The 27,576-nt window shown below is 41.4% G+C and overlaps 1 protein-coding gene across 1 annotated transcript in view; it reads left to right on the top strand.

Annotated features, from left to right (window-relative positions):
* LOC139667904 (metabotropic glutamate receptor 7-like) overlaps positions 1-26,798 on the top strand; it is a gene marked incomplete at its 3' end in the record, with an annotated part of 112,846 nt that extends 86,048 nt beyond the window's left edge. Inside the window, exons 6-7 of the mRNA XM_071547391.1 lie at positions 4,827-4,966; positions 25,863-26,798. Of these exons, the coding sequence (XP_071403492.1) occupies positions 4,827-4,966; positions 25,863-26,798 (1,076 nt within the window). The remainder of the gene's footprint in view (positions 1-4,826; positions 4,967-25,862) is intronic.
* Between the last annotated feature and the right edge of the window lie 778 nt (positions 26,799-27,576).

Raw genomic sequence — 27,576 nt, 5'->3', positions numbered from 1 at the left:
TGCATAGAAAGGGGTCATTTTACGCTGAAATGCATATGGAAAACTTAATTTAAATATGCATGAACAGTCACGGCGCACTTTGTTGCTATTTCCTTGGCAGCGCAATTAAGTGTGCTTTCCGCCCACTGCAGGTGGTTTGCGAATCACACATTGTTTTCAGATTTTTTGTGATGGTTCAAGGGCTGCAAAAGCATTGCAGTCCTTTTGTGAATTCACCCCTCAGTGTACACTAGATTCACATAACAAATACTCAGCACTCTCCATTTTCTACCAGAGAGAGAAGACTTCTTTCCATTTGTTGTTCCCACATCCCCATTTTAACAAACACGACCCAAATATCGATTCAGAAACAAAATCCATTTTATATCAAGAGGTTGGTCTATGTTGCCTGTGGTAGCTATTAACCCTAGTATTGATCTAAGACAGTTGTCTGGTCATGGGAAGAATGACTAATTGAGCGAAGGGAAGTGTTACCCAACAACACCAGTTAGACACCAGTCAGACTGTCATACTACAAGGCTTTTAGCACTTTGAAACTGCCATTAACTGCCAGTTATATTTCAAATTGAGAATCCATTTCTCTGTGATCCCAGTTGTCGGTCTAGCTTGCTGTATTGGATGCAGCAGCTATGAGTATTGATTAAAATCAGTTGCCTGTTCATTGAAAGAGTGAGTAATTGGATTTAGACCAGCTCCAGATTGTGCTCTAGATGCAGGTCAAGTAATATAGAATAAGAAATGGAAGAAGTTCACACCTATCAGGAATTTCTGTGGGATTTTTGATTCATTTCATTAATCACACAAGTTTGATTCTCATGTCACTGTTCACTGTCATTTTGCTAGTAATTAAACAAAACATTACAGTGTACACATTAAACAGTGTTTAATCACAATACAAAGTGTTTGTTCTCCTGGTTCATTTGTTTATTCTTGAAAGCGTTTATGATTTAACTCACGGACATAAAATGAGAAGTAGCAACATCACTTGAAGTTTTTCCAACCGACGTCAAAGCCACTTTTTCAAAGGGTTCTTGAAACTATCTGTACAGCCCAGAGGGGAGATAAAAAAAAAGGATTAAAAGCTTTATGCATACTAATGTTTTACCCTTTTTCTCTAAACTTCACATTTTAAGGTGCATGTTACCATTACCTACTTACTGTATGTATCCAGGCGTGTCATCAACACCACAGCAATGACTCTGTTTATGATTAAATATCTCTGAAATCTAAAAAACAATAGCATAAAATTTAATTAAATTCTATGTGGTTGACAAAATTATTATCATCATTAAAATTATAGCATTTTACACAATCTACTGCATAACATGATACATTGTTTAAGTAATCTAATAAACCATATGGTTCATATTCATAAGAATCAAATGGTTTTCTTCCATTTGTTTCAATCCTTGAATTTTTACAGTTCAGTAGACCATGGATTAGGCTTTTATGTTCTCCAGGAGAGAGCGCAGCATGTATTTATCACGCACCATCATTCCATTTCCTTTCATCTTTGTTTTTCTCTCTTTTTTGTCAATATAGCTTGACACTGCACGTACTTTTCACTTTGCATGCCTTCGTCTGAATGATTTGATCTGATAACTTTTGATCACTGTGGCAAAAAATATATTTATGCTGTCTGGGTGTGTGTGTGTGTGTGTGTGTGTGTGTGTGTGTGTGTCCATGTATATGTGTGGTATATGTGCAATGTGATTATTTCATGGTAGACTATATATACGTTTTGATTGCAGTATATCAAAGAATATTTTTACTGGAATGTGAGAGTATGTTTGAATATCAAGTCTACCATAAGTCCTACCTTGCTTTAATCTTTCCTCAACCTGCCACTTTAAAAAGCTCTTTATAAGTCCAAAACATCACCATCATCTTCATCATCATCCTCAGCAGCAGCAGCAGCAGCAGCAGCTAGACTATATTACTTTGATTGTGCAGTCTGAATGAAACCTTAATGTTTGGAATTTCAGTGTGGCTGAGGTGCTTTAGAAAATACAGCTTTTTTTTCTTTTGTAATTACAATTGAAGTGTACTGGAGCTGGATGTGTAAAGCACTTAGAATAGGAGTGCTGACATAGCCCAGTTTGCTTTTTAAATTTCTATAGAACTGTGATCCTAGATGAGTGCTCCCCTTCTTGGAAGATTACTGCTTCCAATCTCTGGTCTAGGATAAGTGAGATCAGATTTGAGGATTTGAGATGTGAATCGAACCAGAGAGCTACACATGAAGCCATTTTTGAAGTTTCACATCTTACTGCATGCTTACTGCACTACTGCACTGTTGCTCCACCTCTGAGATTAATTGTGCATAATGGTAAAATGTTGCTCCTTTTAAAGCCATCAGTAGGAACTAACAGTAGTCTTCAAGTACTAGTTTCAAAGTGAGCTGTTGCATGACAGCATGCCTATGCAGCTGTATCTACAACCTTTAAGAAGTGGGGAGATTTTTTGATGGCTATCACTGTAGTTAATATAGGCTAGTTGGCAATTGTGCATGCTATACTGCCTTTACATTACCTGTCACAGCCTGCGTGTAGAAGTTTAACCAGGTTCAACCTCTAACAGTGTGTGTTGCACACCACTCCCAGCACTTGGAAGGCATGCTTTTCAACACTTGGCTACCATAGGATACAATGAAAGAATGTGCACCGAATATTGAACTCCAGCCTTTGAGTTTAATTGCTGACTTAGATCAACACAGCTATTTCTGTACACTTTGTGTGAATATAGTTATCTCTTGGTCATAGGCTCAATATCAAACTCATTATACATTTTAGTTGCTGGATAGAGAGCACACTGGGGTTAGGGTTAGTCTCTTTATGTCTAACTCATGGAGAGAAGTCATTCTTGTATTATCTCTGTTGGCAGTTTGCCTCTACCCTTGCATGGTTGGTGGAATGATTGTGTTGAGCTAATGCGCTTAGTATGCCCAAGTGAATGAGTAGAGCCAGCACGAATGTCGCCTTAGACACGCTCACACTAATAGATGCACGCATGCACTCACATACACACACACACACACACACGTATATGCTCACATACTGTACATGGATAATACTTCATGCGCACGCACACAAACTTTAAGCGTTCACCTCTATACCTCTGTCACACTTCTTTGCACATATCACTGTACAGGCATATACACGCAGGCATACACACAGACATGCATTCAACCCTGCTGCCCAACATGAACACATGAAAAATGAAGATGTAATAAATACAAAACAAAAGGCTAGAGGACTCAGATGAGAGCCTCTGAATACACAAGTGTTGGCAATTAATCATCAAGGTAGTGCACAACAGCAAACTTTGGAGAAAAACATTTGCGAAAAAGAAGTTAGTGATCCAGTCTTTAGCTGGTGCTGGTTGTCAGGCATTATTGGATAACAGCTACCAATGGGAAGAAAGGAAGAACCTGCAATAATAAGTACACTTCCCTGCCAAAATAGCTATTCTGACCTAAGGATATCTCTGCATTCTCCTTCCTCTGCATTTGATATTGAGCAGAAGAAGCTAAACACTCTCTGCCCCCTCCCCTATGTCTCTCTCTTTTTCTTTCCCCCTCCTGCTCTTTCTCTGTCAGTCTCCCTTTCTACTCTTTCTACTACATCTCTCTCATCCCCCCCCCCCCCCCCCCCCATCTCTCTCTCTCTCTCCCCCTCTCCTTCTAAATTCAATACAGACTTGAAAGAGACTCCTGGCCCACACCAAAGAGAGATGAGCCAAAGTAAATAAACAGAGTGTCTTTGAGGGGGCCTCCTAGCATCGCAGAATGAAAAGAACAGAGGAATAATAAAAGAAGAAAAAGCTCAGGGTGCAGAAACAACATACAGGCAGAGAGGACTGGGAGGTCAGAGAGCCAACCCATCCAGAGAGAGGATGCTGTTGAGTTGTGACATGCAGAACAGCTAGAGAATCTCAGAGAAAGATATGAGTGTCAAAACACCGGGATAAATTGTCAGGTCTGTCTGCTGTTTGCCATGCCTTGTCCGTAACACTGGATATTCAAACAAAAACAAACAAGCTCAGAAAATATCTACATAATTGACTGCTTGTTCATTCATTCATTCATTCTATCCACCTGCTTAATCCTCTTAAGGGTCAGATGAGACTATCCCAGCATGCATTAGGCAGAAGGCAGGGAGACAACTTGGACAGGTAGCTGGTCCATTGCAGGGCGAACACAGATAGACATTCACATTCACATTCAAACTATGGGCAATCAATTGCTGCACAAACTATGCCTAACCAGTGTTTATACCTAACCAGGGGTAGAGTCCTTTCTGAGCCATGCTGCTTTCATAGATTTTCTTCTTGTGGATACATATAAAGGGCATTTTATACTTTAATGAAAATAGTGTCTCTGCACGTAAACTGTTGATATTTACAGATATTTTGGGTCTCCGCTTAGGTGTTGGAGCCTGCCCAAGAGTCTCAACTCTACGCAGAGTCGCACACTCTGATTGGTTGATCATAGTGGCGATCATGATTCTTTTTGTCATTCCTTTTGTCGATTGTTATCACGTCTGCTTCCTGTTCCTCTCTTCTATGTGTTGTTTTGGGGCAATATGATTTTTTTTAAACACTGCCAGCCTGTGTACCTGATTTCAACAACATGCTAGGCACACATCAACGCAGAAGTCAAAAAATTTAAATGTGAGCGCCACTGCATTTTGCGCTTACATTACGTTCTATAAAAAGAGCTTAAGGCTCTCGCTATTAAGGAAACTTGATTTTTTTCTATGACTAGAGATATGAAATGTAGTTTGATTGATTGATTGATCTAGTAACTGACTATTCTTCCCCCACAGGAAGTGCTGGTACGTCAGTGACGTTCAACCGTAATGGCGACGCTCCTGGGCGCTACGATCTGTTCCAGTACCAGTGGAACAACGTGACCGGGCCGGGCTACCGGGTCATCGGACAGTGGATGGAGACCCTGCAGCTTAACGTGAGTGCAGAATGCATGAAAAACATAGCACTGTTATTCTAGTAAAAATCATGTACGGTATTTGGAAAAAGTAAGTGTTTTCAACAATGACGCATATTTTGATGGTCATTGATGGTCATGTGTGAAGTTGGCCGATACTGGCGATTCAGTGAGGAGGCAGGAGGCCGATCAACTTCTTTTTAAGCCCATGGTGAGGCACATTTATTCAAGCAGAGCTTCTTCACAGGTGCTACCACCAGCCCAAGCAGCATTACCCAAAACAGCCTTGTATCCCCACACAGTCACTCCTTATATACCATCCTACCCAGGTGCTTAATTAGTGGATCAAACCAACAACAGGGGAGCTCCCACAAAGACATTCTTACACATAACACATATAGAGTTATATTTAGTAGTTATACAATTTGTAGTCTCCTATATATATACATATAACAATAATGTAGGAAGTACTACTACTACTAACAATACATCATGTATTTCTAAATTTATACAGTAATGTTAGAAACAGGCCCACGGGTCATGAAACTCACACAGCACATGAAGAACCATGTAAACTTTCAGTTGAAGTAAGAAAAATAAAAATACCAAAATTGTCATGTGGCAGTTGTGTGATAGGCATAATCAGTACATAAAACAATAAAACAGGCATAGACACGGTACTTACAAGGCAACATTAAACATGTCATCCCCCACTAATGGTGCAGTCCCCTTCATGGTCAATCAGTGACAAATATATAGCCTTTTTTTGTAATTGTAGCCTTTTTTGTCAATATCAGATCAGTGATGTCTGAGATATCGCACGTGACACATAGACCGACAAACGAACAAACAATGTAGCACTCCATTTGGACTAATCTGTGTAACTTTGAATATCGAATAGCAATGGTGAGATGCATCATTCCTCCAAGATTTGTCAAAATCTGATGAGTGGTATCTGATATATTATGCGTGATACATGGAGGAACAAAAAACAGTGTAGCGTGAATTGATAAGTGCAGCTTTACACTGTAAACGTCACATAACCTGAGCAGGATGGATTTAGGGATTTAGGGCATTAGTCTGGTGGGGTTATTTAGCCGCCATTTGCATGCCAACTTCATTAATGAAACCCCATTCAAATGTTGGCCAGGGTGGCTAATTTTGCACTTGGCTGCAAAGTACTTCTCTCAGACTTAGGGGGACACACTAGAGGATTATCGGGCCAATTTACACCAGATTTGTCTATCCTGACAATTGGAGGAGAATTTCTGATTGGATGCAAAGATTATCAGGTAGTGTGAGGGGTTTGCAGATTCAATCCTAACCACACTGATCGACTCGCAGACTGAGCTGAGCCGCCCCAATAAAATCAACCATGTTTGACCACCCAAAGTGTCTGGAACAAGTCCTGAAGTGTGTGGGGGGTCACACATTCATTCATTTCAAGAGTGGAAACAGCCAATAGCCAATGAGAACCAACAGCGACGTGAGAGGAAGCAAGCTGAGTCTGGCTGTTCACCAGTTTTGATTTGATAGATCGCTTGAGTTCCTGTGAGATAAAAAGTCTTCCAGTGTGCTTAGTGAGCTAATAAAATTGAATTCCTGAATATGGGTAAAGTTATGACCTCCCATTCAATTTCATTTAATTCATTGTGTGTGTGTGTGTGTGTGTGTGTGTGTGTGTGTGGGATGATACATTTTATCATTTTAGTTATTTAGCTGACAGAACTGCAAATGAACATTTGAATCCTTATAAGTTGTCTCATGATAAAACTTTTGTGCTTCAAAAGTCTCATTTAGGAGATAGCAAAATGGTTTCAAACTATTAATTAATAAGTACAAACTGTTAAGAGACAGGAAATCTCTCTGCTGCCTGGAAGCTCGAGTCTGGCATGGGAAGAAGTGGAATAGTATTTTTCTCATGTGCAGAGTAATTCCTGTCCCCAGTTTAAGCTTCTATATGCTCACTGCTGTGAGTGTTGCATTATTCTACAAGGAAACTGGTGTACTGCAATACTTTTTGGTTTCTGGAGATACTGTATGCTGGACAGCAAAGTGATGTTGAATTATTAACCAAACGCTATCCCTCAGTTACAGGCACTGCCTTCCGGAAAGTTGGGCTAAGTCACAGTGTTGCCAAAACTATTGCTCTGGAGAATTAAATTTTTCAAACATCGCTCATAACGATATGTGAGCACACTGGAATATCTATCAGTGTTCACTGTGGGTATGAGTGTCTCTCTGATCCTAGCAAGGCTTGACACTGTGTTGAATCAGTGGAGATTACCAGTCAATATCTGTTCTGCTGCACTTACAAGAGAGCTCCAATCATCTCTAGGGAAATATGCTGATGTATACTGAAAATGTGGAAATGTGTGCAGTGTGGAAATTCAGCGCATACAGGTACATAGAGTTAAATCATATAATGGATCTCTAAAAGTATTAAGCACTTTGCTCCATTATGCCTCAACATGCCTCAAGAAACCACAAAATGTAACATATTTTCCACAGTCCAGCCTGCTGTGTTGATCGCTTGATGTTACTGCATCTGTCCAAACATGCATAAAGTTATACAGCAGCAGCCATAATAGAAATCCTCCCACCCTGCATTACCATTACAGAATTGTCCAAAAAGTTCCTCTTGGGGAACAAATTTTAAGGGCCATTTTGGTCCTTTATTGATCTATGAAACAATACATTTGCATTCTATATTGTCAGACAAATACTCCATCTGTGCCGATAAGGTTTGTTTCATTTAAATCCTAACATGGCATCACATAAAGAGTAGCCTAATAATCAGAGACATTTTCTACTGCTTCAGGCTGCATGCTCAGTTGTTTGCTGGTCAAAGGCGACTCAATTTTTCTCACCCAGAATGCACCGGAAAGATCCGACTGGTCAAAGGGTCCTAATCTACTGTGGTCCACGGGGGACAGTAGTTGCATTCACATGTGAAAATTTGACTTGACTTTGACTCAAAAGATAAAGTAAAATAAAAAAGAACAGGATGAAATGGTACTTTCATTATCGGGGGACATTTTTTGCCCCCTTATTTTTGATTCCAAGAGCATTTTATGAACTTTGAAAGGTATTTTTGCCCGAAGTCCTGTTAATTTCTCCCCCTAATGCATACAGAACTGTGACTTCTACAACTGTAGATACTTGGATCCACATGCAAATGTGAATTTCAATTCCTCCTTTGCTGTCCTCCCGCTGTTCTCCAAGGGTTGGAGAGTATGTGGTGTCCTGGTGTTTGAAACTGGAAAAGGAAAAGTTACATGTGTGGTTTCACGTGTTCATATGCTGTACAGTCTACATGCAGAAACATGCCTTTATTTCTATTTTTGTTGTTCCTAGCAGGTAACAAACAGCCTTATGTGCTATAACACTATACCTGTGACTTGATCCACACTCCTTTGCTTCTGCATTCATGGCCATGTCTCTGCTTCTTCACAGCACTAAATTATTCACCTCAATAGCTCCTGGTAAGCCAGATGTGGCAGAGCCGTTGCTATTAGGCCTCCCATTATTGCTTCTTTCCCTCTGTCCTCACAATTCCTCTGTGTGTATTTTGTGGGGGGGGGCTGCTTTCCAGATTACAAAGGGGAACTATTACTGAAACTATATGTTCAAGCGTGACAGTCAAACCTAATACGATTTGGCCCAGGTACACGTTCACTGATTGTCTTATGCAATTTGAGATCAAGGCTTAGAGGAATAATAATCAGCATCTTTTTGAAGATCGCTAACCTTTGTTTGAACTTGGTGCAGTCGAACCAGTGTAGGAGAAGAAGAAAACCCCCGGCCCTTAGGGGCTGTCTGGCACGTTATGTATGGATCAATTATCCTAATGTGCCGCAGTGACATACATGATCTGGCCTACATGTTCTATTATGCTACGTGTCTGGTATCGCAATGTGGGGAGGAGAGGAGAAAAATTATGCTGAGATTAGTCTGAAATGTAAGACTGACGGAGCAATGAAACACTCAATACACTGCGATACTTTACGTCTCTCAGGCTGATTTTCTGCTCTGTGGTTTCCCCATACTCTCGTTTGTTTTTGTTTTATATATATTTATATGTTTGTTTGTGTGTGTGTGTACGTCTCTTTTCCCTGTCTGTCTTTATGTATTTTTTCATACATTGCATGCCTGGAATCTTAATATCAGAAGAACAGAGGCAGAATCTCGGGTTAAAGAAGTCTGAATTGTAAGACATGCAGAAAAGAAAAGCACAAGTCAAATGCAAATTTTTTTTTCTATTTCTGTCCTTTTTTTCTTTCTTTCTCTCTGTCTGTCTTTGGCTCCCTGCTGGCATAGGGCTTTGCGATGGCTTAATGGGTCAATCAGACTAGCGTTTCGGTCTAATGGGTCTCCGTCAGGGTTTATGTGGCTGTAATCTGCCTAGGACAACTCTTTCACTTACTGGCTGAAATCCGCCCTGGACAGCTCTTTTAACTGAGCAGCTGAAATCTCATTGGGATGAATTTTATTTAGTGGAATACAAACAAACAAACGTGATTTCTCTGAGTGAATACACAGCTAGTGTGAGTTATGTATTGGGAAATTGTGCTGTTATAGAATAATGATAATGTATTCCTGCACATACTGCTTTAGCATTTATACTCTTGAGCAAGAAGAGGAGGAGGTATTATATTCACACACAATTTTCTGTTACTTTTCCATATAAAAGTCACTAGCACAAACTGATATAACACATGCTGTTATTGACATTTGGTGTGTTTACAAGTAACACAAATGTGTGTTGATGTAATGTAAAAAGTGTAAGTGTGTAGATTCATGACTTTATTGTTACTAACATGCATACTGTAGATTTCAAATAATCATATACATTTAGGTTAGAATTAATTGGGCAGTGATAAAGTCTACCTTTTTGCAGAAAGATGAGTGTTGAGAATAAAATGCCAAGAGGTAGACAGAGGTGGACAAATGTATATAACCAGGTAAGTCAATTAAGAACAAATTCGTATTTACAGCCTGGCAAAAGTAAAGTAAAACAGTAACAAACAGGAAAATCTGTTTGAATGTCCGTGATATAGGCTACACTACAATGTAATCTCACTCATAGTAGAATCCATACAGGTGGATTAAATTGTTCACATCCATGTATATGGGATTACCAACTTAATTTAGAAAATGGTGCTCTTTAAGAATGACTAGTAAAATCGCTATACGACACACCAAAATCCCTGCAAGACATTGTTTAATAATGTACCCACATACCTCAGCTTTGGACTGCACATATCGTATCACAGTATTACAGTGTTATGGCATTTGACAGCTACTCTTTGTCCGAACAGAAAGTACAGCAGCACTATGTGTGCTTGAATTTTTAGATAAACTGCCCTCTGCGGGGGGAGTAGCTGGTCCCATGGTTACAGAACCTCAGCATTGCTACCAAGGACACTTGATTATTTCATCATTGTTGGCTGTATATAGATCTTGGATCAATCTGATTCAGGTATGCATCCATCCTGATACAATCCATTGTCGATAGCCTGATGATAGCCTGGTCTCAGAGTCGTGAAACTATCCTACACACAGGAGCAAATGTCAACTGTATTGCAGAAAATAAATAAATATATATACATTGTCTATTGACACAGACGATATTTTTCCCTCATTCGTTTCCTCCCTCTCCCCTCCTCTCTCTTGACATCTGCCGCTAATCCTCTCTGGGCCGGAGACCCTGTTTCATCCCATTCCCAGCCTCAATTGAGATTAATTCAATTTATCACTTGTAATTTCTTTTCCCCTTTAGTAAACCCCTTGTATATTAGCTTGGCAGTCGGTCTCTTCAGAGGGCCAAATTGATTCTGCATGCTACGTGATACTTTCTGCATGCGGTGTATATACACATTGTGTTATCGTCTGCACCAGAAAGGACCGTGGGGTAGGAGAAGGCTTCCACATGGCTGCGGTGCCTACGTGTCTCTCTGGACTCAGATGAGTCACAAATGACTCTCCCACTGGATTCCAAGTGCTGGCCCTTGTCCCAAATGTCATGTGTGTGTTTGTCTGCATGTGTGTGTGTTTGTGTGCTGAGACTGAAGCCCCACAGTGCTCAATGAATGCTCGCTCCTTCTTTCTTTCTTTCTTTCTTTCTTTCTTTCTTTCTTTCTTTCTTCACCCTCTCTCCCTCTCTGTTTCTGTCTTCAGGGAAGGTTTCTGACTTGAGATTTTCAGCATTTAAAAGGCAAAAAGTCAAATGGGTGATCTACTTCTTGTGCTGTACTTCTTGGTGAGCTTCTCTCTGCCTCTCTGCCTCCTTCTCTCTGTGATAATGTGGGATGTTAGGTTTGGAGATCAATCTCAAAGAGTGCATTTCCTGGAATAGTCTTTTAGGCTTTCTGAATAAATGCATATTTATGTGAGAAGCTGCAGGTATTTATACTAAAAGAAAGGGAAACGGAAAGGGGAGAAGAGGAACAGGATGAGGCAACCTCTCTAAAATGCTCACTTTGAGAAAAAGGAGAGAAACAGTCAACGAGAAAAAAGGCAGAGTTTAAGTGGATTGATACACCAGAAGTGGGTTGTCTGAGGGAAAGTAATGTTTGCCACTTCTTTTCTGATTAGTTTTACATGTCATTTTGCAGTGTGTTGCACACAAACATTTCTGTAACCTGCTCACCATTCCTGTCCATTGTTTCCAGTAATTGGCCATGTAAATTCCCATCCACTCAACTCTGCAAAGGAGGAGTCATTGTGATTTTAAACTTCACTCATTTTTCCAAGTGACTGAACCACTGTGTGATCACCAGATTCACACAGTCTACTCGCAGATTCACCCACAAAGAGAAAAAAACAGTATGAACAGTTGAAGAAAGTGAACCAGTTTTTCTTTTTTTTGTAATTATCATTTTAAATAAAATGACTTTGCAGTAAAGTTTGAATTTAGCCTCGTAATTCCAATGCAGCCCAAGAGGGAAGATTAAAGAGTGAAACACATGATGAGGAAAGGACAGTGAAGGAAAGATGAAGGCGCACAGGCACAAGCGACACAGTGACATCTCATCTCCCTATGATCTTTTTAGCGTGGCCTCTGTGTGCCTCTCTCTATAAGGGATGGTATATCAGATGCAGCATAAGAGAGGAGGGATTAGAGGAAGAGAGCAAAAGCCGTACAACAGAGACTAAAAGAATGAAAGGAGACAAGAAAGTGAGCAACAGACTGCAAAAAAAAAGCGATTTTGCAGAAGTGACTGGTGTGGCAGTTGTAAAGGGAATGGTACATGATGAACTATAAGGTGACTTGTACATCAGATAGAATGATAGAAAGATGATGGTGCTGGTGGGGGGTAATGTTCAGTAAAGTTCAGTAAACGTGTGTGAGAGTCCTGGCAAAAGAGACAATATAGGATCAAGATAGTCCATCAGATGTAGAGGATGAAAGACAGGACCGATCAGAGGAACTGAGTAAAAGCCGTGAAAAAAAGAACCTGAATATGAAAGGGGACATGAAAGCGAGAAACGGATACACAGGGACAGACATTTCGGGGTCTTCTCACTCTGACGCGCGGCCATGTTTCTCTTTAATGTAGGATATAAAGCAGGGACCTGAAATCCGACAAGTGAGCGAGAAAACAGACAGACAGGCAGAAGAAGACATATTGGGATTTCAATGACCCTTTGACTGTGTGCCTCTCTCTATAATGAAGTCAAAAGAGACAAAAGGATCAAAATGGTACAACATGCAGTTTTAGAGACGAGGATTATAGGAATAGAGCGAGACACAGATGTATTATTATCTCATCTTTCTATGACCCTATGCCCGTGTCCGTCTCCCTTGTGTAAGAGGATATAAAACGATGGCCGAGATTGGAACGAGCGGCAAAGAGACACAGAAAGAGGGAGACGTATCTGGATCTCGTCTTTCTGTCCCTACGCCTGTGTGCCTCTCGCTGTAATGGAGCATGAGGAGACAGACGCGGCAAGATGGTACATCAGATGCAGTTTGAGAGAGGTAGATCACACGAAGCAAATGCTATAGCGCAGACACTGAGAGAAAGGGGCGAGGAAAAGGGAGAAACCGACAGAGAGGGAGAGAAATATGATGATGTCATCTTCCTGTGACTCTACGCCTGTCTGCGTCTTCATAGTGTGCGAGGTAGAGAGCGAAAGGGATAAAACGGTGACTGAAATGGTACAAGAAAGTGACACCCAGACGTGGGGGAGAGATATTGGAATCTCGTCTTTCTGTGACCCTTTGGCTGCATGCCTCCCTCTATAATTTAGTCAAAAGAGAAAAAAAAGAAAGGATAGAGATGGCATATCAGATGCGGTTTAAGATAGTTGGATCTTGGGAAGAGTGGATGCTGTAATACAGGCGATGAGAGGGGGCAAGGAAGGGAGAGACATATTACGATCTCATCTTCCTGTGACCCTACGCCTGTATGCATCTCTATATTGGAAGGGGAAGAGTGTGAAAGCTATAAAACAGGAAGGAGGAAGGAGGAAGCGAGAAACAGACAGAAGGAGATATATATTAGGACCTTATCTTCCTCTATATGCCTGCATGCCTCTCTCTCTATAATCTATAATATAATGTAAGCAAATAGAGGAAAGGGTCAAGACGGTCCATCAGACGCATTTAAAGTAATAATCTGTGATATTTTCATATGAATAAATTTCTGTTCAGTGCTACTCTTTATCGCTGATTGATATAATACAATAGTGATTCACGAAAGCTTTTACATTTGCTGTTCTATAATAAAATCAGCTTTTCATGGGTGCTGGGAGAAAAAAAGAGTAATATAAATATATGAGACTCCCGCATTTGCTGTTCTAAACACAGTGTCGGTCTTCTGCCGCACCAGAAGTGATGTGTTTCACGTTTCCAGCAGCAGCAACAGCAGTTTGTTTGGAATAAATAGAAGAACTGGGTAGTTAGCATGAGCAGTGATAGCCACCATGGCTCAACAGACAAAAGATAAGAGCGCCGCCTACAGAAACTCAAACGTCATCAACAGAAAATCCAAGTAAAAAGACATCACAGTACTGCCCACACTGCTTGACTGACAGGTGATCTCGGGGAAGCGCACACAGACCTCGCTGATTAACACTTTGAGAGAAGAGGAAACCGTGAAACAGACTGAGACACAGAGAGAGTGAATCATGTTTGAATCTCATCTTCTCACGGCCCTCTGATGGCATGTTCCTGTCTGAAATGTAACATGAAGAGACAGGGATTAAATATCACATGCAGAGAAAGTGAAGGGTGCATCAGAGAAAGCCACATGTGAGTACGGAAGGGTCTAAAAAAAGCAAGAAAAAAACAATGAGAATAGCATGACAGAGAGACAGATACATTAGGACCTCATTGTTCTATAACCCCAGACTGTGCATTTCCATAAGACGGTGAGAGAAATCAGAGTGAGAGATAGACATATTTTGATGTCAAAGCGCTATGACCCTTCAGCTGCCTGTATCTCCATAATGGAGCTTGTTATAGTCGGGGATGGAAATGCACGCTCCGCACTCTTCAAAAATACATGAAACGGCTCAGTGATCTGACAGGGTGATTACAGCATCTATCAGAGACGACCAGTCGAACCCAACAATCACCGAGGAGGAGAGAGAGGAGAGGTTTGAGCGATGAAATGCACATTCATACACACAAATACACATAGATACACACACACAGAGCATATCACAAATTTACACAGACAGGCACATGAATGTACACCAGCACATGCATGCTACCCATATAGTATAAAGATGCATGATTGCAGACGCATGCACACGCACACACACACACACACACACACACACACACACACAAAAGCCTGCACATGCCTATATACACAAACTTGCAAAGCTTCACAAACAGATGCAGAGTTGTAGCATCAAAACACACACTCACAAAAACAAGCAAAAATGTACATAAACATATGCATTTGTGTACATACTCATACACAAAACACACACACACACACACACAAAAAAAACCCTATGCTTATAAAAATACACATACAATAACATGTACATTCACAGATACACAGATTTACAAAGACCACTGCATCTAGACAAATATACACAGTGAAGACACTGCAATGCTTTTCATGTATCGACTGAGGAGGAAGCAGTATCTTAAGCCACTGACAGTAATACTGTACATTTCATCTCCCTGTAGACCAGAAAACAGGTTACATTATTCATGAAGTTAAACAACCCTCATATGCTTGAAATTACCATTTTCTTAAAAAGCTTTTGGGGCTTTTTACAAGCGACGATATCCGCCTAATGCTGCTGCAGAGCTCTACCTCTTCACTCCTCTATCTCCAGAAGCTATGCTCAGGTTTAGTAAGCCATATTGTCTCATTCTCTTAGTGCTCAGAGAGAACAAAAATATCAGAAACAATTTTCAAAGAAAAAATCCCAGGTGGAATGTACTTGACAATTAAAGGTGATTCTGACCCAGCAGCGACGGAGAAGATACCGTCTTCTCCTGCAACGTTATCTATAATGGCTCTGAAATCTCTCTCCCCGATGCAGAAATCTGCTGCTACTTCGTCTTTCATGTCTGAAAGCTAGAGAGGGAGAGAAAGGGAGACAGAGAGAGAGAAAGAGAGAGAGAGAGAGAGAAAGAAAGAGAGAGAAGGAAGGAGATTCTGATGGGTGCTAAGCCTCATTAGGAGTAATGAAATTTGACCTTGATCTTTGTGAGAGCAATCCTTCACAGCCCTTTTAGCTGTTTTATGAGTCAGATGGAGAGATTTCGAGAGGACAGAGACGGCCCTTAGGAGACACAAGCAGCTCATGAGGACTGTCCGTCCCTCCTGAATGGGGCCAGGAGTAGCTAGGAGGTTAGAGAAGCCATCTTGAGAGCAGGAGGTTGCCAGTTCAAATCCTCACACTGACTGGCTCATGAAGAAAATCTGGTTCTGACTGGTTGAAGTCAGCAAATATGCTTCCCCCTTCCTTCCTTCCTGCTGCTGTCAATGTGGTCCGTAAAGCGATGTTGGAGTTCTCAAGAGGATTTGCCCTATTTAGCAGTCTTGCATTTGTATAAGTTCAGTGAACAGTGAACCACTGAGAATAGCTGCCCAAGGGAACCACATTCAGCACCGATCTTCCTTTTTATCCCACTTTTCATTGACTTTCATTGACTTTTCATCCACTGTTTGAGAAAAAAGTCTAACAAACATCAAAGGTGTGACAAAGTCAACTTTGCTCGATGCCCAAGTCAGTCTCAAGTCTTGAGGCACAAGAACAGCAAGTCAAGTCAGAACAAATCAAGAGTCCAGTATCAATTTAATATCTTAAACAAAACTAAATATCTAGGACTTTTCAGTGCAATATGGTATAGGATACAAATGTTAGCCATGTTAGTCAAAGTACATCATGAGTTTGATTTCTATAATCAGTTTCAACTTCAATAAATTCAATCATTCCACACAAATTTAGAAAACAGAATTTAAATTCAGTCGTCTGGTGGAACTGTCACGTCAGGTGGAAGACTTTAGAAACCTGTTCAAGTCATCAAAGTACAAGTCAAAGTCAAGCCCCAAGTCACCAGAACCCAAGTCAAGTCTCAAGTATTCTCTTCATGCATCAAGTCAAGTCTCAAGCAATTGGAATTGTCACTTGAGTATGACTTGAGTCATGTGACTCGAGCTCCGACCTCTGACAAATATACACTCACCAAGCACTTTATTAGGAAAACCTTACTACTACTGGGTAGGTATCAGCTTTCAGCTCAGTGTCAACCGGCTAGCAAAGTGACATCCGCCTCCAGTGTTGCGTTCTGAGATGCTTTTCTGCTCACCACAGTTGTAAAGAGGTTATCTGAGTTACTGTCGCCTTTCTGTCAGCTCCAACCAGTCTGGCCATTCTCCTCTTACCTCTTTCCTCAACAAGGCGTTTCCGTCCGCAGAACTGCCGCTCCCTGGATGTTTTTTTGTTTTTCGCACCATTCTGTAAACTCTATAGAGACTGTTGTGTGTGAAAATCCCAGGAGATCAGCAGTTTCAGAAATACTCAAACCAGCCCGTCTGGCACCAACAACCATGCCACAGTCAAAGTCACTGAGATCACATTTTTTCCCCATTCTGATGCTTGATGTGAACATTAACTGAAGCCGCTGACCTGTATCTGCATGATCTTATGCATTGCACTGCTGCCACATGGTTGCCTGAATGGATAATTGCATGAATAAGCAGGTGTACAGGTGTTCCTAATAAAGTGCTCGGTGAGTGTATGTGTACCTCTTATACCACTATAGGAACGAAAAGCCCAAAGGATTTTTTTTTTTTTTTTTTTCACATCTTGGAATTTACTGCTTCATAGAAAGTTAGGTTTCCTCTGGTGAGGATTTGTGAGGTGTGGTGTTGTGTGATTCAATTTGGTTTTAATTTACACTGGTTTACTTTAGAGAGTGTCAAGATTATTTCCAGGAGGAAACAGAAGAATTACCTTGTCTTTGTTGTTTGTCTCTGGCTTTTCCCCATTTGGCTAATAGAGCAGCAACAGTGCCTGTAGATGTGGATTCCCACTCTTTCATCATGCATACTGCTCTGCACAACAGCGACTGAACCATTTGTTTCAAAGATATATTGTGTGGGAATTTATTTAGTCATACCGATGTCTGCTTTCAGTGATGTACTATACTGTCTCAATTTTCAGTTATATAATAGTGTGCTGCTTTTGCCGGGGTTTGGCTTGGCTTTCTTGGGAATGCAGTTGAAAGGAATATAATTATTCAAATTTTGTTGTTTTTCTCCTGACTGTAACTTTTCTTTGAAGAAGGGTTAGGAGTGTGTTTTTATTCAGATTTATTCAACACCTGAACAAGAGAACAAAGGCATTTAATTTCTCACCTGTGGGGAAACACACTTCTCTCCCTCTTAGCCGTTAATATACGCACGGTTTTCATTATTTGCTTTTGAATAATCAAAGGTCGCAGCAGGTCACCCATGAGCGCAACATTTAAGACTCCAAATAAAGTTGAACAGAAAAAGTTGCTCGTAAAAGCTTCAGCAAATATGTTGCCCTCTGGGATTATGATGAAGGCTTAACTGAACTGAAGATGTTTTTTTTTTTTTTTTCATTTTCCTCTCGGCTTTGAAATCTGTTTTAATCCTTGCTTCCGTTCAGAAAGTTCTCTAAGTATTCTTGAAGAGTCTCTTTTGTCATCTGTTGATTTAAACATTACATAAAGTGGTAGCAAATGTAAAACTCACTCTGCATCCATCCTGCATTAGTACCGCATGGTTTCTCAAACAATTCCTCTTGGCGGTGGCGTAACGGAGCAGCATCAGGCGTATTAAAATAAGTTATATATGTACACTATTTCTTAACGCACAGGATCAGATGTGTCTATCCTTTGCGACATTAAACTGTGCCTACGAAGATGATTCACTGAAGTTTGCCCATGACACCTCCAGAAGATTAAAATCTGTAAACCCAGAACCACCTCACTCCATAACAAGAACCGTGTCCTTCTATACTAATATATCTAAACTAGAAATCCACCCTAAAACACTTCTAACACTGTTTAAAAAACTGCCATTTGCGATGTACCTTGCATTTCTGGGTCCATGTTGTTGTTCGGCAGTGTGTTTTTCTTAGATGTAGACGATGTGACATCACGCTGAGATATTTCCAGTGCAGTGAATGGAGTTTGATAGCAGGTTTTGGTGTCACTCCCTCAGAATCAAGCAGAGCAAGGGCTTCTTTATGGACTCACCACTTTGCATGAAACTTTCAGCAATCATACAGGGAGAAACCCATTGTAGAAGAGGCAGAGAGACCAATTTCTCCACCAACAGTATCCTCAATAGACTATAATGCACGTTTTGAGTAAAGGGTGTGACTCTCTAACTACTCCTAAAGTAGTTGAGGCAGGTTGAGGGAAAGTGGGTTCACCAAAAAAGTAAATTGCGACACTTCATGACAAAATATCCCCTGAAATGCATTGAACAACTCAGATCGATCATATATAACTGCGAATCCCGGGGGTGGATTTTTCATTTTAAATGCACCAATGCATCATATACAATGTATTTAAATAATTCTTAAATGATTGTACTCATGGCCTAAACCATTCTGGGCTTATCTCCAAATATGCCATCATTAATTCAGCCAGGCAGGATGTCTCCTTGGTCACCTAATAGTCTCACATGCCCCCCCCCCCCCACTTCGCTTTTTAATGAGCGTATTGAATGCTTTCGCAGTTAATCAAAATGTGACGTGGAAGGAAATTAGTTCCGCACTGTGTATTTGTCATATGAATGCAATCTTATTTTGTTCAAATGCATTGTTGAGGTATGAAATGACTCAGTCGCCACAGTGAACCTGTTGGGGCAGCGATTCTTGTCTGTTCGCTCTGTTTTCCTTTCTATTTCTCATTTTGTTCCTGTCACTCGGGCTTGCCACTAATCTGCTAACTGTGTACATTCAACGGCACACAGCCTCACAGGGATCTGGGGGAGTTATTTCCCTTTCCATTCAATTAATCAATTTAATCATGATCCACAGTCGCCAAGTTAATGACTGTGCCACACATTAATAGGAAGGAAACTAGAGTCTGCGTGCGTGTGTGCGTGTGTGTGTGTATTTTTGTGTGTTTGTGGGTGCATTTGTGCCTGCATGGTGGTGAGATGTTAGTTGACTCAGTTGAGGGATGCTTGAGTTTTGACGACTTTTATAATTAACAGAGGCAGTTAGTCACAACTGACAGGAGCCATTACGCACAGCCGATGACTGTACTACGCTGTATGGGAACGAATAGGAAGGTGGAGAGTCCCATTGACTTGCATATTAGCATTAGCATAAAAAATCTGTTCCACTGTGAGGGCATGAGCGATTTGGAACAGCTGAAACACTGAAATGAGTCTCAGTCGGGGTGATGGAAGAAAGAAAGGTGACGGAAAAAGAGGGGGGAGGGAATGAAGGAGAAAGAAAGGTTGGAGGCGAGGAAAGAGCTACGATCAAAAGAGGGAAGAGTGCAAATGAGGAAGGAAAGAAGGAAGAAACAAACAATCAAAGGACACACAGAGGGAAATAAGGAGCCAATTACTATATGTCTGAACAAAGAACAAGAAAAAAAAATTAGAAACAGCAAAAAGCCATATTTTAAAAGTGTTTTATTGCAGTTGCATGGATAGAGTAATGAACCAACAGTAGCAGGATGGAATGAGAAAGTAAGAAAGCAGTAGGAGGGGCGGTGCGGGGCAGTAAAGACTCAAGGCCAAGCAGGAGATGGATCTTGTATCGTATCCATAGCAACAGCGCCGTTAATCCCATTACTATTTCCTTAGCGTATTTAATGATGAGCTCAGGGATTGGGGCCCCCTAAAGGCTGGATAATGAACTGCGGTGTGCGCTGGTGGCTGCCGTTAAATTGCTGTGGGAAGGGCCGAGGAGGAGGGAGCTAATGAGCACATGGATTAACCGCTCCCAGCGAACACCAGTGTAGGGAAAGCGCCCACCCACACACACACACACACACACACACATACACATACACCATGACTCATAAACACAGCAGTATTCAACGTGACCCCAATTTGATTTAATCCCATGGACCCATACAGGAAGATTTGTTGTTGTTGATTTAGTACTAAATTGTCTATGCTGTACATAAAGATATAATAGTGGTATAACAGTGAAACCTATGACTATAATAGTGATTATTACATTCTTCAAAATTATTGCTTTCTCCAAGTGGGGTAATTTCTGGTGAATTAAATCATAGTGCAATAAATTAAACTATTCCTCATTTGGCTGGGGATCCTCTGAAACCCCCTCAAGGACCCCTGGAGGCCCCAGGACCCCACTTTTAGAACCATTGCCCTGGATAGATACGTGAATTTGAAAAATGGAACAAGATTTAAGGGAAAGAGAGAGAGAGAGAAGAGCATGAAGCAGAGGGGAGGACAACAGCAGGCAGACGAACAAAGTGAAAGAGAGAGATGCTAAAAGGAAGAACGAAGCAGTTTCACCTCCAGTATCTGCAGAGACGGAGCAGGTTTTCTTCTTCTTCTTTTTTTCTTACTGACGGTTCGTTTGTTTGGACAGTGTATACAGTGTATTTATGCAGACCGATGCTAATGTCAGGCCATTTGAAGTGCTCACCTGACCTGCAGCCTACAACGACATCAAGCCGGTGGGCAGACAATTTATTGGCAGCGGAGTCTGACTGCAGAGCAGAGGCAGGCGGAAGAGCAAAGGTCTGCCTGGGACTGATAAGGGAGAAAGAGAACCAAAGAGAAAGAGGTATAGAGAAAGGTAGAGAGAGGTAGACCGAAATAGAAGAGATGGATGGCGAGAGAGAGAGAGAGAGAGAGAGAGAGAGAGAGAGAGATGGCGAGGTTGTGCACAAAGAGAACTCTCGCCCCCCTCTGCTCTCTTTTCTCTGTTCTTCTCTCTTGTCTCTGCAGAAAACTGCTAAAAGAAATAATCTGCTCCTCTTGTCTCCCTCCTTCTTGTTTCTAGTTCTGCAGCTTGTACTTCCCTGCTTTCTTATAATCTTTCACTCCCCTGCACTTTTTTCTCTCTCTTTTCTCTCTTCAACCGCACGGCGCTGAGGTTTAATGGCGCCAACCATCCTAACAGTATAATCTGTCAACTCTCTGTCTCTGGTTTCTCTTGCTCTCTCGCCATCTCGCTCCCCCTCTCTCTCTCTGTCTCTTTTTTTAATAATTAGATTTTAATGAAACTTTGATTTCTTTGAAGAGGAATTTTAAATTGTGTTAAATTCACTGGCAGGGACCTTTTTAATTGCCTTGAGTTCTTTTTGAACTGTAGGAATCGGCAGGTGTTTCAGAGAGTAGGTGATGTGTTTCTTTTGTGCGTTATTTGAATTCCCCTTCGCCAGAGAGTCCACGCTCATACTCCTATAGACTTGTTTTTTTTTAAACCTGTGAGATAAAGTCTGTGCCACGGCAGACACTGGTCTCCATTTCATTTCATCTTTTTCACGAAGTCATGTCGGGTTGTAGGAGCAGCAGGAGTTCAGGACCCTGTGACTGACTCACTGGGTAAAGGCTGCTCTTCGGCTGGAGGTGCCCGGAAAATGGGAACATGTGGACTTTTGTATGGGCGCATAGTCACAGATTTAAGACCAGAGAGACCTCTTGTCCAGATCTCTCTACCAGCTGTGACACCTCTTCAAAGACCTGAGTGAATTATTGAACACGCCGCAGTAGCTGGCAGCCCTCCCGACCGCTGCGAAGGGTAGACGGATGGTGTTTCCATTTAAATGATTGACCCACCGTCGCTCCTGGCGCTTTGAATCCCATTTGAATCCCCGGTCTGAATCCCTTTTGGATTTGTGAAGCCGCGAATCATTTCATAACCAGGCGCAACTCTGCCGCTCATCAATTCTGTATAGTAAAGCTTGTTTCTTACATGACGAGTCGCATTTGAATACATTTCATGTGCTAAATGGGGCGACATATTCACCTGCGTATGAGATATTACTGAGGAGGAGCAGTAGGGATTTGTGTCAGCTGGTCATGTAATTTTGATGGCCCATGTGTCACAGCGCTTGGCATATAGTTAAAAAGCTTAGCTGGAGTGTTGGAAGTGGACAAAGTGTGGGAGCGAAGGATGGATGGGTGGAAGAAAGGGCTGATGAATGTGAGCGGAACCTCATAATAGAAAAGAAATGCAGAAAGAGAAAGAGTGGTGGCAGAGAGGGTGAGATATGCAGAAGATGTGTGGGAGGAAGAAAAAGAAGAGGAGGGAAGAAATTGTTTTATTTCTTTTCCTTTTCTTCAGTGTTGGCCTGGCGCCTTTGGGGGGGAGGGAGATTAGAGGGTTGTTTAGAGTTTGCCGGTTTGTTGTGGTTCTGAACCGTGCTCACCGTGGCCAAATACAAGACTCAGGCTGACTCAGTCTGTCGGTTTGATGCAGCGTTTTATCCCCAACTTTCCCAGGTTATCAACTTGGCTTTTTGGAGCTACACAGGGAGGCTGGAGAGTCTGGATGATAGTGGGAGGTGATAACATCCCGTATCAATATTTGACTGGTTAGTATTGCCACTGGCCTCTGAGACCAAGGACTGATTTGACAGATCTGTCTTTCGTAGATAATCTATTTGAGGATGCCCTTAACTCTGTGTAATTGATCAGTTCTGGGTCACAGTAGCCCTTGAAATCCCTCCAAGTCTTTTCAAAACCTTCAAACAGAAGCCAGCTAACTGCCAAAATAAAGAAACATCAACACACAATAATCGGGTATTTGGCCCCCATCAGTCACCAGAACTGCTTCCAAGCCTGGGCATAGAGTCAAGAAGGGCCTGGAACACTATTGGTAAGATGTGAACTAGGAGATTTACATATTTTCTTTCACAGTGCAGCTCTTTTCCCCTGCCCCTTTTCATACAATAGCATATTGAAAATTAAATATTGAGGACTTCTGACTAATCCTATTGCTCTCTTTTCCCAGTGTAATATAACAATAATATGATACTTCCTAGGGGAAATTCTCTCATGGGTCAGGTACAGACCAGCGCTCCTCAAGCTCGTAGATTTCAGTGCCTTGCTTAAGGACACTTCGGATGCTTGTCGCCATGGGGGCTTCAACCCCGGTCCTCCAGTTGCAAGGCATTCCTCCTACTCACTATGCCGCCCGGCTATAATATTGAGTAGTAATTGTAGATAACTGACATATCTACTCAGATAACTGTTATGATCCAGGTGGAATTTATCCATATTGATATTTCCCTAATAGGGTATTCATTACTCATTAGTGGCGGTCAAGCTGTCAAATCAATGAGACCTTTGCTTCAGTAACAACACACACACACACACACACACACACACACACACCAGAGCCAAAGCAAATGCTTGTTTAACAGCGGTGCTACACACTTAAAGATAAGATCCTAGCTATAAATCCAGGACCAAGCAACCATAACCTCAGAGTCGATGTCTTACAATGCCATTACTTACAATGGGTTTCTACCACATGGTGAACTTCTAGGTTTTAGAGTGTATGGAATAGACTGAGACTGGGTCACTGAGGTTTTATATTTATTTTTTTCTCCTGCACTTAGGGTTCAAGGTAAAGCCATGTGTGGGTTTTTTACCAAGAACCTCTGAAAGAGAGTTCCGCATTTCCCTTTTATAGATACACACAGGCCATCCAGGTGTTTGTTGGATAGCTAAATCCCAAACACTGCTACCATTCTCTCTGGCAGCATAAAGTTGTTCATTCTCACCCTTTTATTCTGTTAGCAATCGAGACATCCATGTGTAAGAGTAAATGTAACTTACTTCATGACAGGCTGACAAAAATACTAATAGCTACATATTTACATTTGGTTAACTGACATGGTAGAAATACATTGTTTGGATGGGAATCTATGAGAGGGGACAAGTGTTTGCCCCACTCATTTGTTTTTACTGTTTAGTCCAAACTCAAAATCTACAAAGGAAAATGAAAATGAAAAATCTAGGAATCGAGGAAAAATTGATGTGACATCATATTGAGATATTTCCAATGCAGTAGAGCTTGACTGCAATATATTCAACAATCACTTGGTATCTCTGCCTCTTCTACGATGGGAAATCCATCGTAGAAGAGGCAGAGACACCAATTTCTCCAACGACAGCAGCCTCAATAGACCAGAATGCAATGCAGCCACAGGCATAGGCATAGATATGGGGGGAGACATTAGTATTCTGAAGTAAGGGGTTCTAATATTATTATTATTTTTGTATTTTTCCATCTAATGTAACCATTCACTGTCATAATATCTCTCTTCATTGAGGATATGTAATTTTAGTTATTTTTACCAATATAACATGCACAGTAACTTATTCTTTCCACCTTCACCTATACTCTAACCTCTAACTGCTTTCCATCTTTCAAATGGAGAAAATTGTGATTTTAAACATATTCCAAATTAACAAGCAGGAGGTCTGTAATTTATTATTTTTTACTTTCACCTTGGAGAAGTATAGTGAAGATCTGTAATATATTCCAAAATACCAAGTAGAGGCCCTGTAATGCAGCCTAATTTTTAAGCCCTTGACAGCTTTTACATTTTCACATAATGCAATCATGGATGTAGTGGAAGGGAAAGTCACCTAAACTCAGCTTTTAAACAAGGGAACCGCTTTTTTGAGCTAATGTTTTTGATATAAAGTCACAGCATACCTTATGAAGTACTGTCAGACAAAACTATATAAGAATTTTTCTTGAAAGGGTCTGGAAATAATACTATTTTGAAAATATAATGGATTTTTGTTTGGTAGTGGTAGTGGTAGTTGTTAAAGGACAATAATTCTAGCTTGTTTTTCAAAGTAAATATTTTGAAACAAACACAAGATGTAATTGTGTAAAATCTAGTTTTAAATTCCGTTTCCTTTTACGGACTGGCGGAAGCGTCTTGTTATGGTTCGCACACTGGCTTGACTGGGATGTCATTGACAGCTAATATAACCACAGAGAATGTTAGCCGTTGGTTGACAGACTCATTTTGGAGAGGAAAACTCAGAACTTGGACATGTAATGACCCAGAAGCAATATGTTTGTTTACAAGCAGAAAGCAGAAGTAAGGCGGTGCCTCCTGTCTCGTCTCGGCTCTTGCAGTGTTCCCAAATGCGCGCATTAATATGAAATGGTTACTGGAACTTCTTTTAAAATGTAAACGTTTATAGCCTGATATTGCCGTTCCGATGCAACTCTGTAAAACGTGGTTGTTGGCTTCTGATTCACAGTGATGGATTACCTTTACCAGCCTAAGTTGTTTTTATGCTGTTTGGAATTGAATGGGTGTGAATGAGGCCGCAAGGTTTGCAAAACTGATTTAAGAAATATCTTTAATCGCATGTAAAAACAGCCAGAATTAACATGTGAGCCAAAAACTAAGTGTGCCTACCTTTGCATTTACCATTAAGCCACTGAATCTAACTATTCGTTGTCTCCCATGCTGTCTCTGCAGATCGAGGACATGCAGTGGCCTCGAGGGGAGCAGGACATCCCCAGCTCCGTATGCAGCCTGCCCTGTAAAACCGGCGAGAGGAAGAAGGTGGTGAAAGGAATGCCCTGCTGCTGGCACTGCGAGCCCTGCGACGGCTACCAGTACCAGTTTGACGAGTTCTCCTGCAAGCTCTGCTCCTACAACATGAGGCCCAACATCAACCGCACAGCATGCCAGCCTATACCCATAATAAAACTGGAATGGCACTCGCCCTGGGCTGTGATCCCGGTTTTCCTGGCCATGCTCGGGATCATCGCTACCATTTTCGTCATGGCGACGTTCATACGGTACAACGATACACCGATTGTTAGAGCGTCCGGGAGGGAGCTGAGCTACGTTCTTCTGACGGGGATCTTTCTGTGTTACATCATCACGTTCCTGATGATCGCCAAGCCGGACATCGGCGTGTGCTCCTTCAGGAGGATTTTCCTGGGTCTGGGGATGTGCATCAGCTACGCCGCTCTGCTCACCAAAACCAACCGCATCTACCGCATCTTCGAGCAGGGTAAGAAGTCGGTGACGGCGCCCAGGCTGATCAGCCCCACCTCACAGCTGGCGATCACCTCGAGCCTCATCTCGGTGCAGCTCCTCGGTGTGTTTGTTTGGTTCGGGGTGGACCCGCCCAACACCATCATAGACTACGATGAGCAGAAGACCATCAACCCAAATCTGGCCCGGGGGGTGTTAAAATGCGACATCACAGATCTTCAGATCATCTGCTCGTTGGGTTATAGTATCTTGTTGATGGTGACATGTACTGTTTACGCGATAAAGACCCGCGGGGTTCCAGAGAATTTTAACGAGGCCAAGCCCATTGGGTTCACCATGTACACCACCTGCATCGTGTGGCTGGCTTTCATACCCATCTTCTTTGGCACGGCGCAGTCGGCAGAAAAGGTAAGGGCCAATGGATGGATATGGGAGATGAGTGCAAGGCTGGATGTAGATGAAGGATAGATGGGTAGAGGGAGGAATGATGGATGGATGATAGATGGATGGATGGATAAAAATCTTGTGTCCTGTATTTGTATGAAACTGTATGTTCTCTGTACTCTATGTCCATCATCCTTTGTCTTCTTGTCTTCTAATCAGATTTAAGGAGCAGAATTCAAAGTGTCTTGTTACACATCTTTTCATTGTTAGCAACAGAAATATTTTTCCCCCATACAAAATACAAACTTATCCCAGTTTTCCCGTGTTTATAAACCAGAAAACAGCACGGCCCCTGTTACACTGTAATTACAAATCACCAACAAATCACAATCCAACAAAAATCTGTGTCAAGTGGGGCATTACTGCATCATTCATAATGGGTGACTGTCAGTGTTGTTTCCTGTTCTATTAGCCTAAAGGATTCCAGACAAGCCTGATCTGCTAGTGGAAAATAATCTCATTCCGATCCGTGCAAAGAAGAGAAATGCTTTGATATGAAACTCAATGAGCCAGATTCTGCATTTCTCTTTTAAATAAAAAAAAAAGAAGATAAAGTGAAAAAAAAGGCTGTTATGATGTTCTTGTTTTATAAGTGTAGGAATCCAGATGAAATTTAATGCGGCAATACCCTGTGTTGTTAAAATATTGCATTAAAATAGTGACATATTTCTTATTATGTGTTTGTTACGACCCCAGGCATTGTTTGTTCTCATCAACTACTCGGTCCTGATGAAGCAATTAC

The sequence above is a fragment of the Centroberyx affinis genome, unplaced genomic scaffold (genome assembly GCF_046629955.1).
Source record: "Centroberyx affinis isolate AG114_WGS23_722 - 3 ecotype Tasmania unplaced genomic scaffold, CSIRO-AGI_Caff_v1 ptg005877l_1, whole genome shotgun sequence".
NCBI classification, from domain to species: domain Eukaryota; kingdom Metazoa; phylum Chordata; class Actinopteri; order Beryciformes; family Berycidae; genus Centroberyx; species Centroberyx affinis.
Note: the sequence above shows the minus strand (reverse complement) of the source record. Positions and strands in the feature narration are given on the sequence as shown.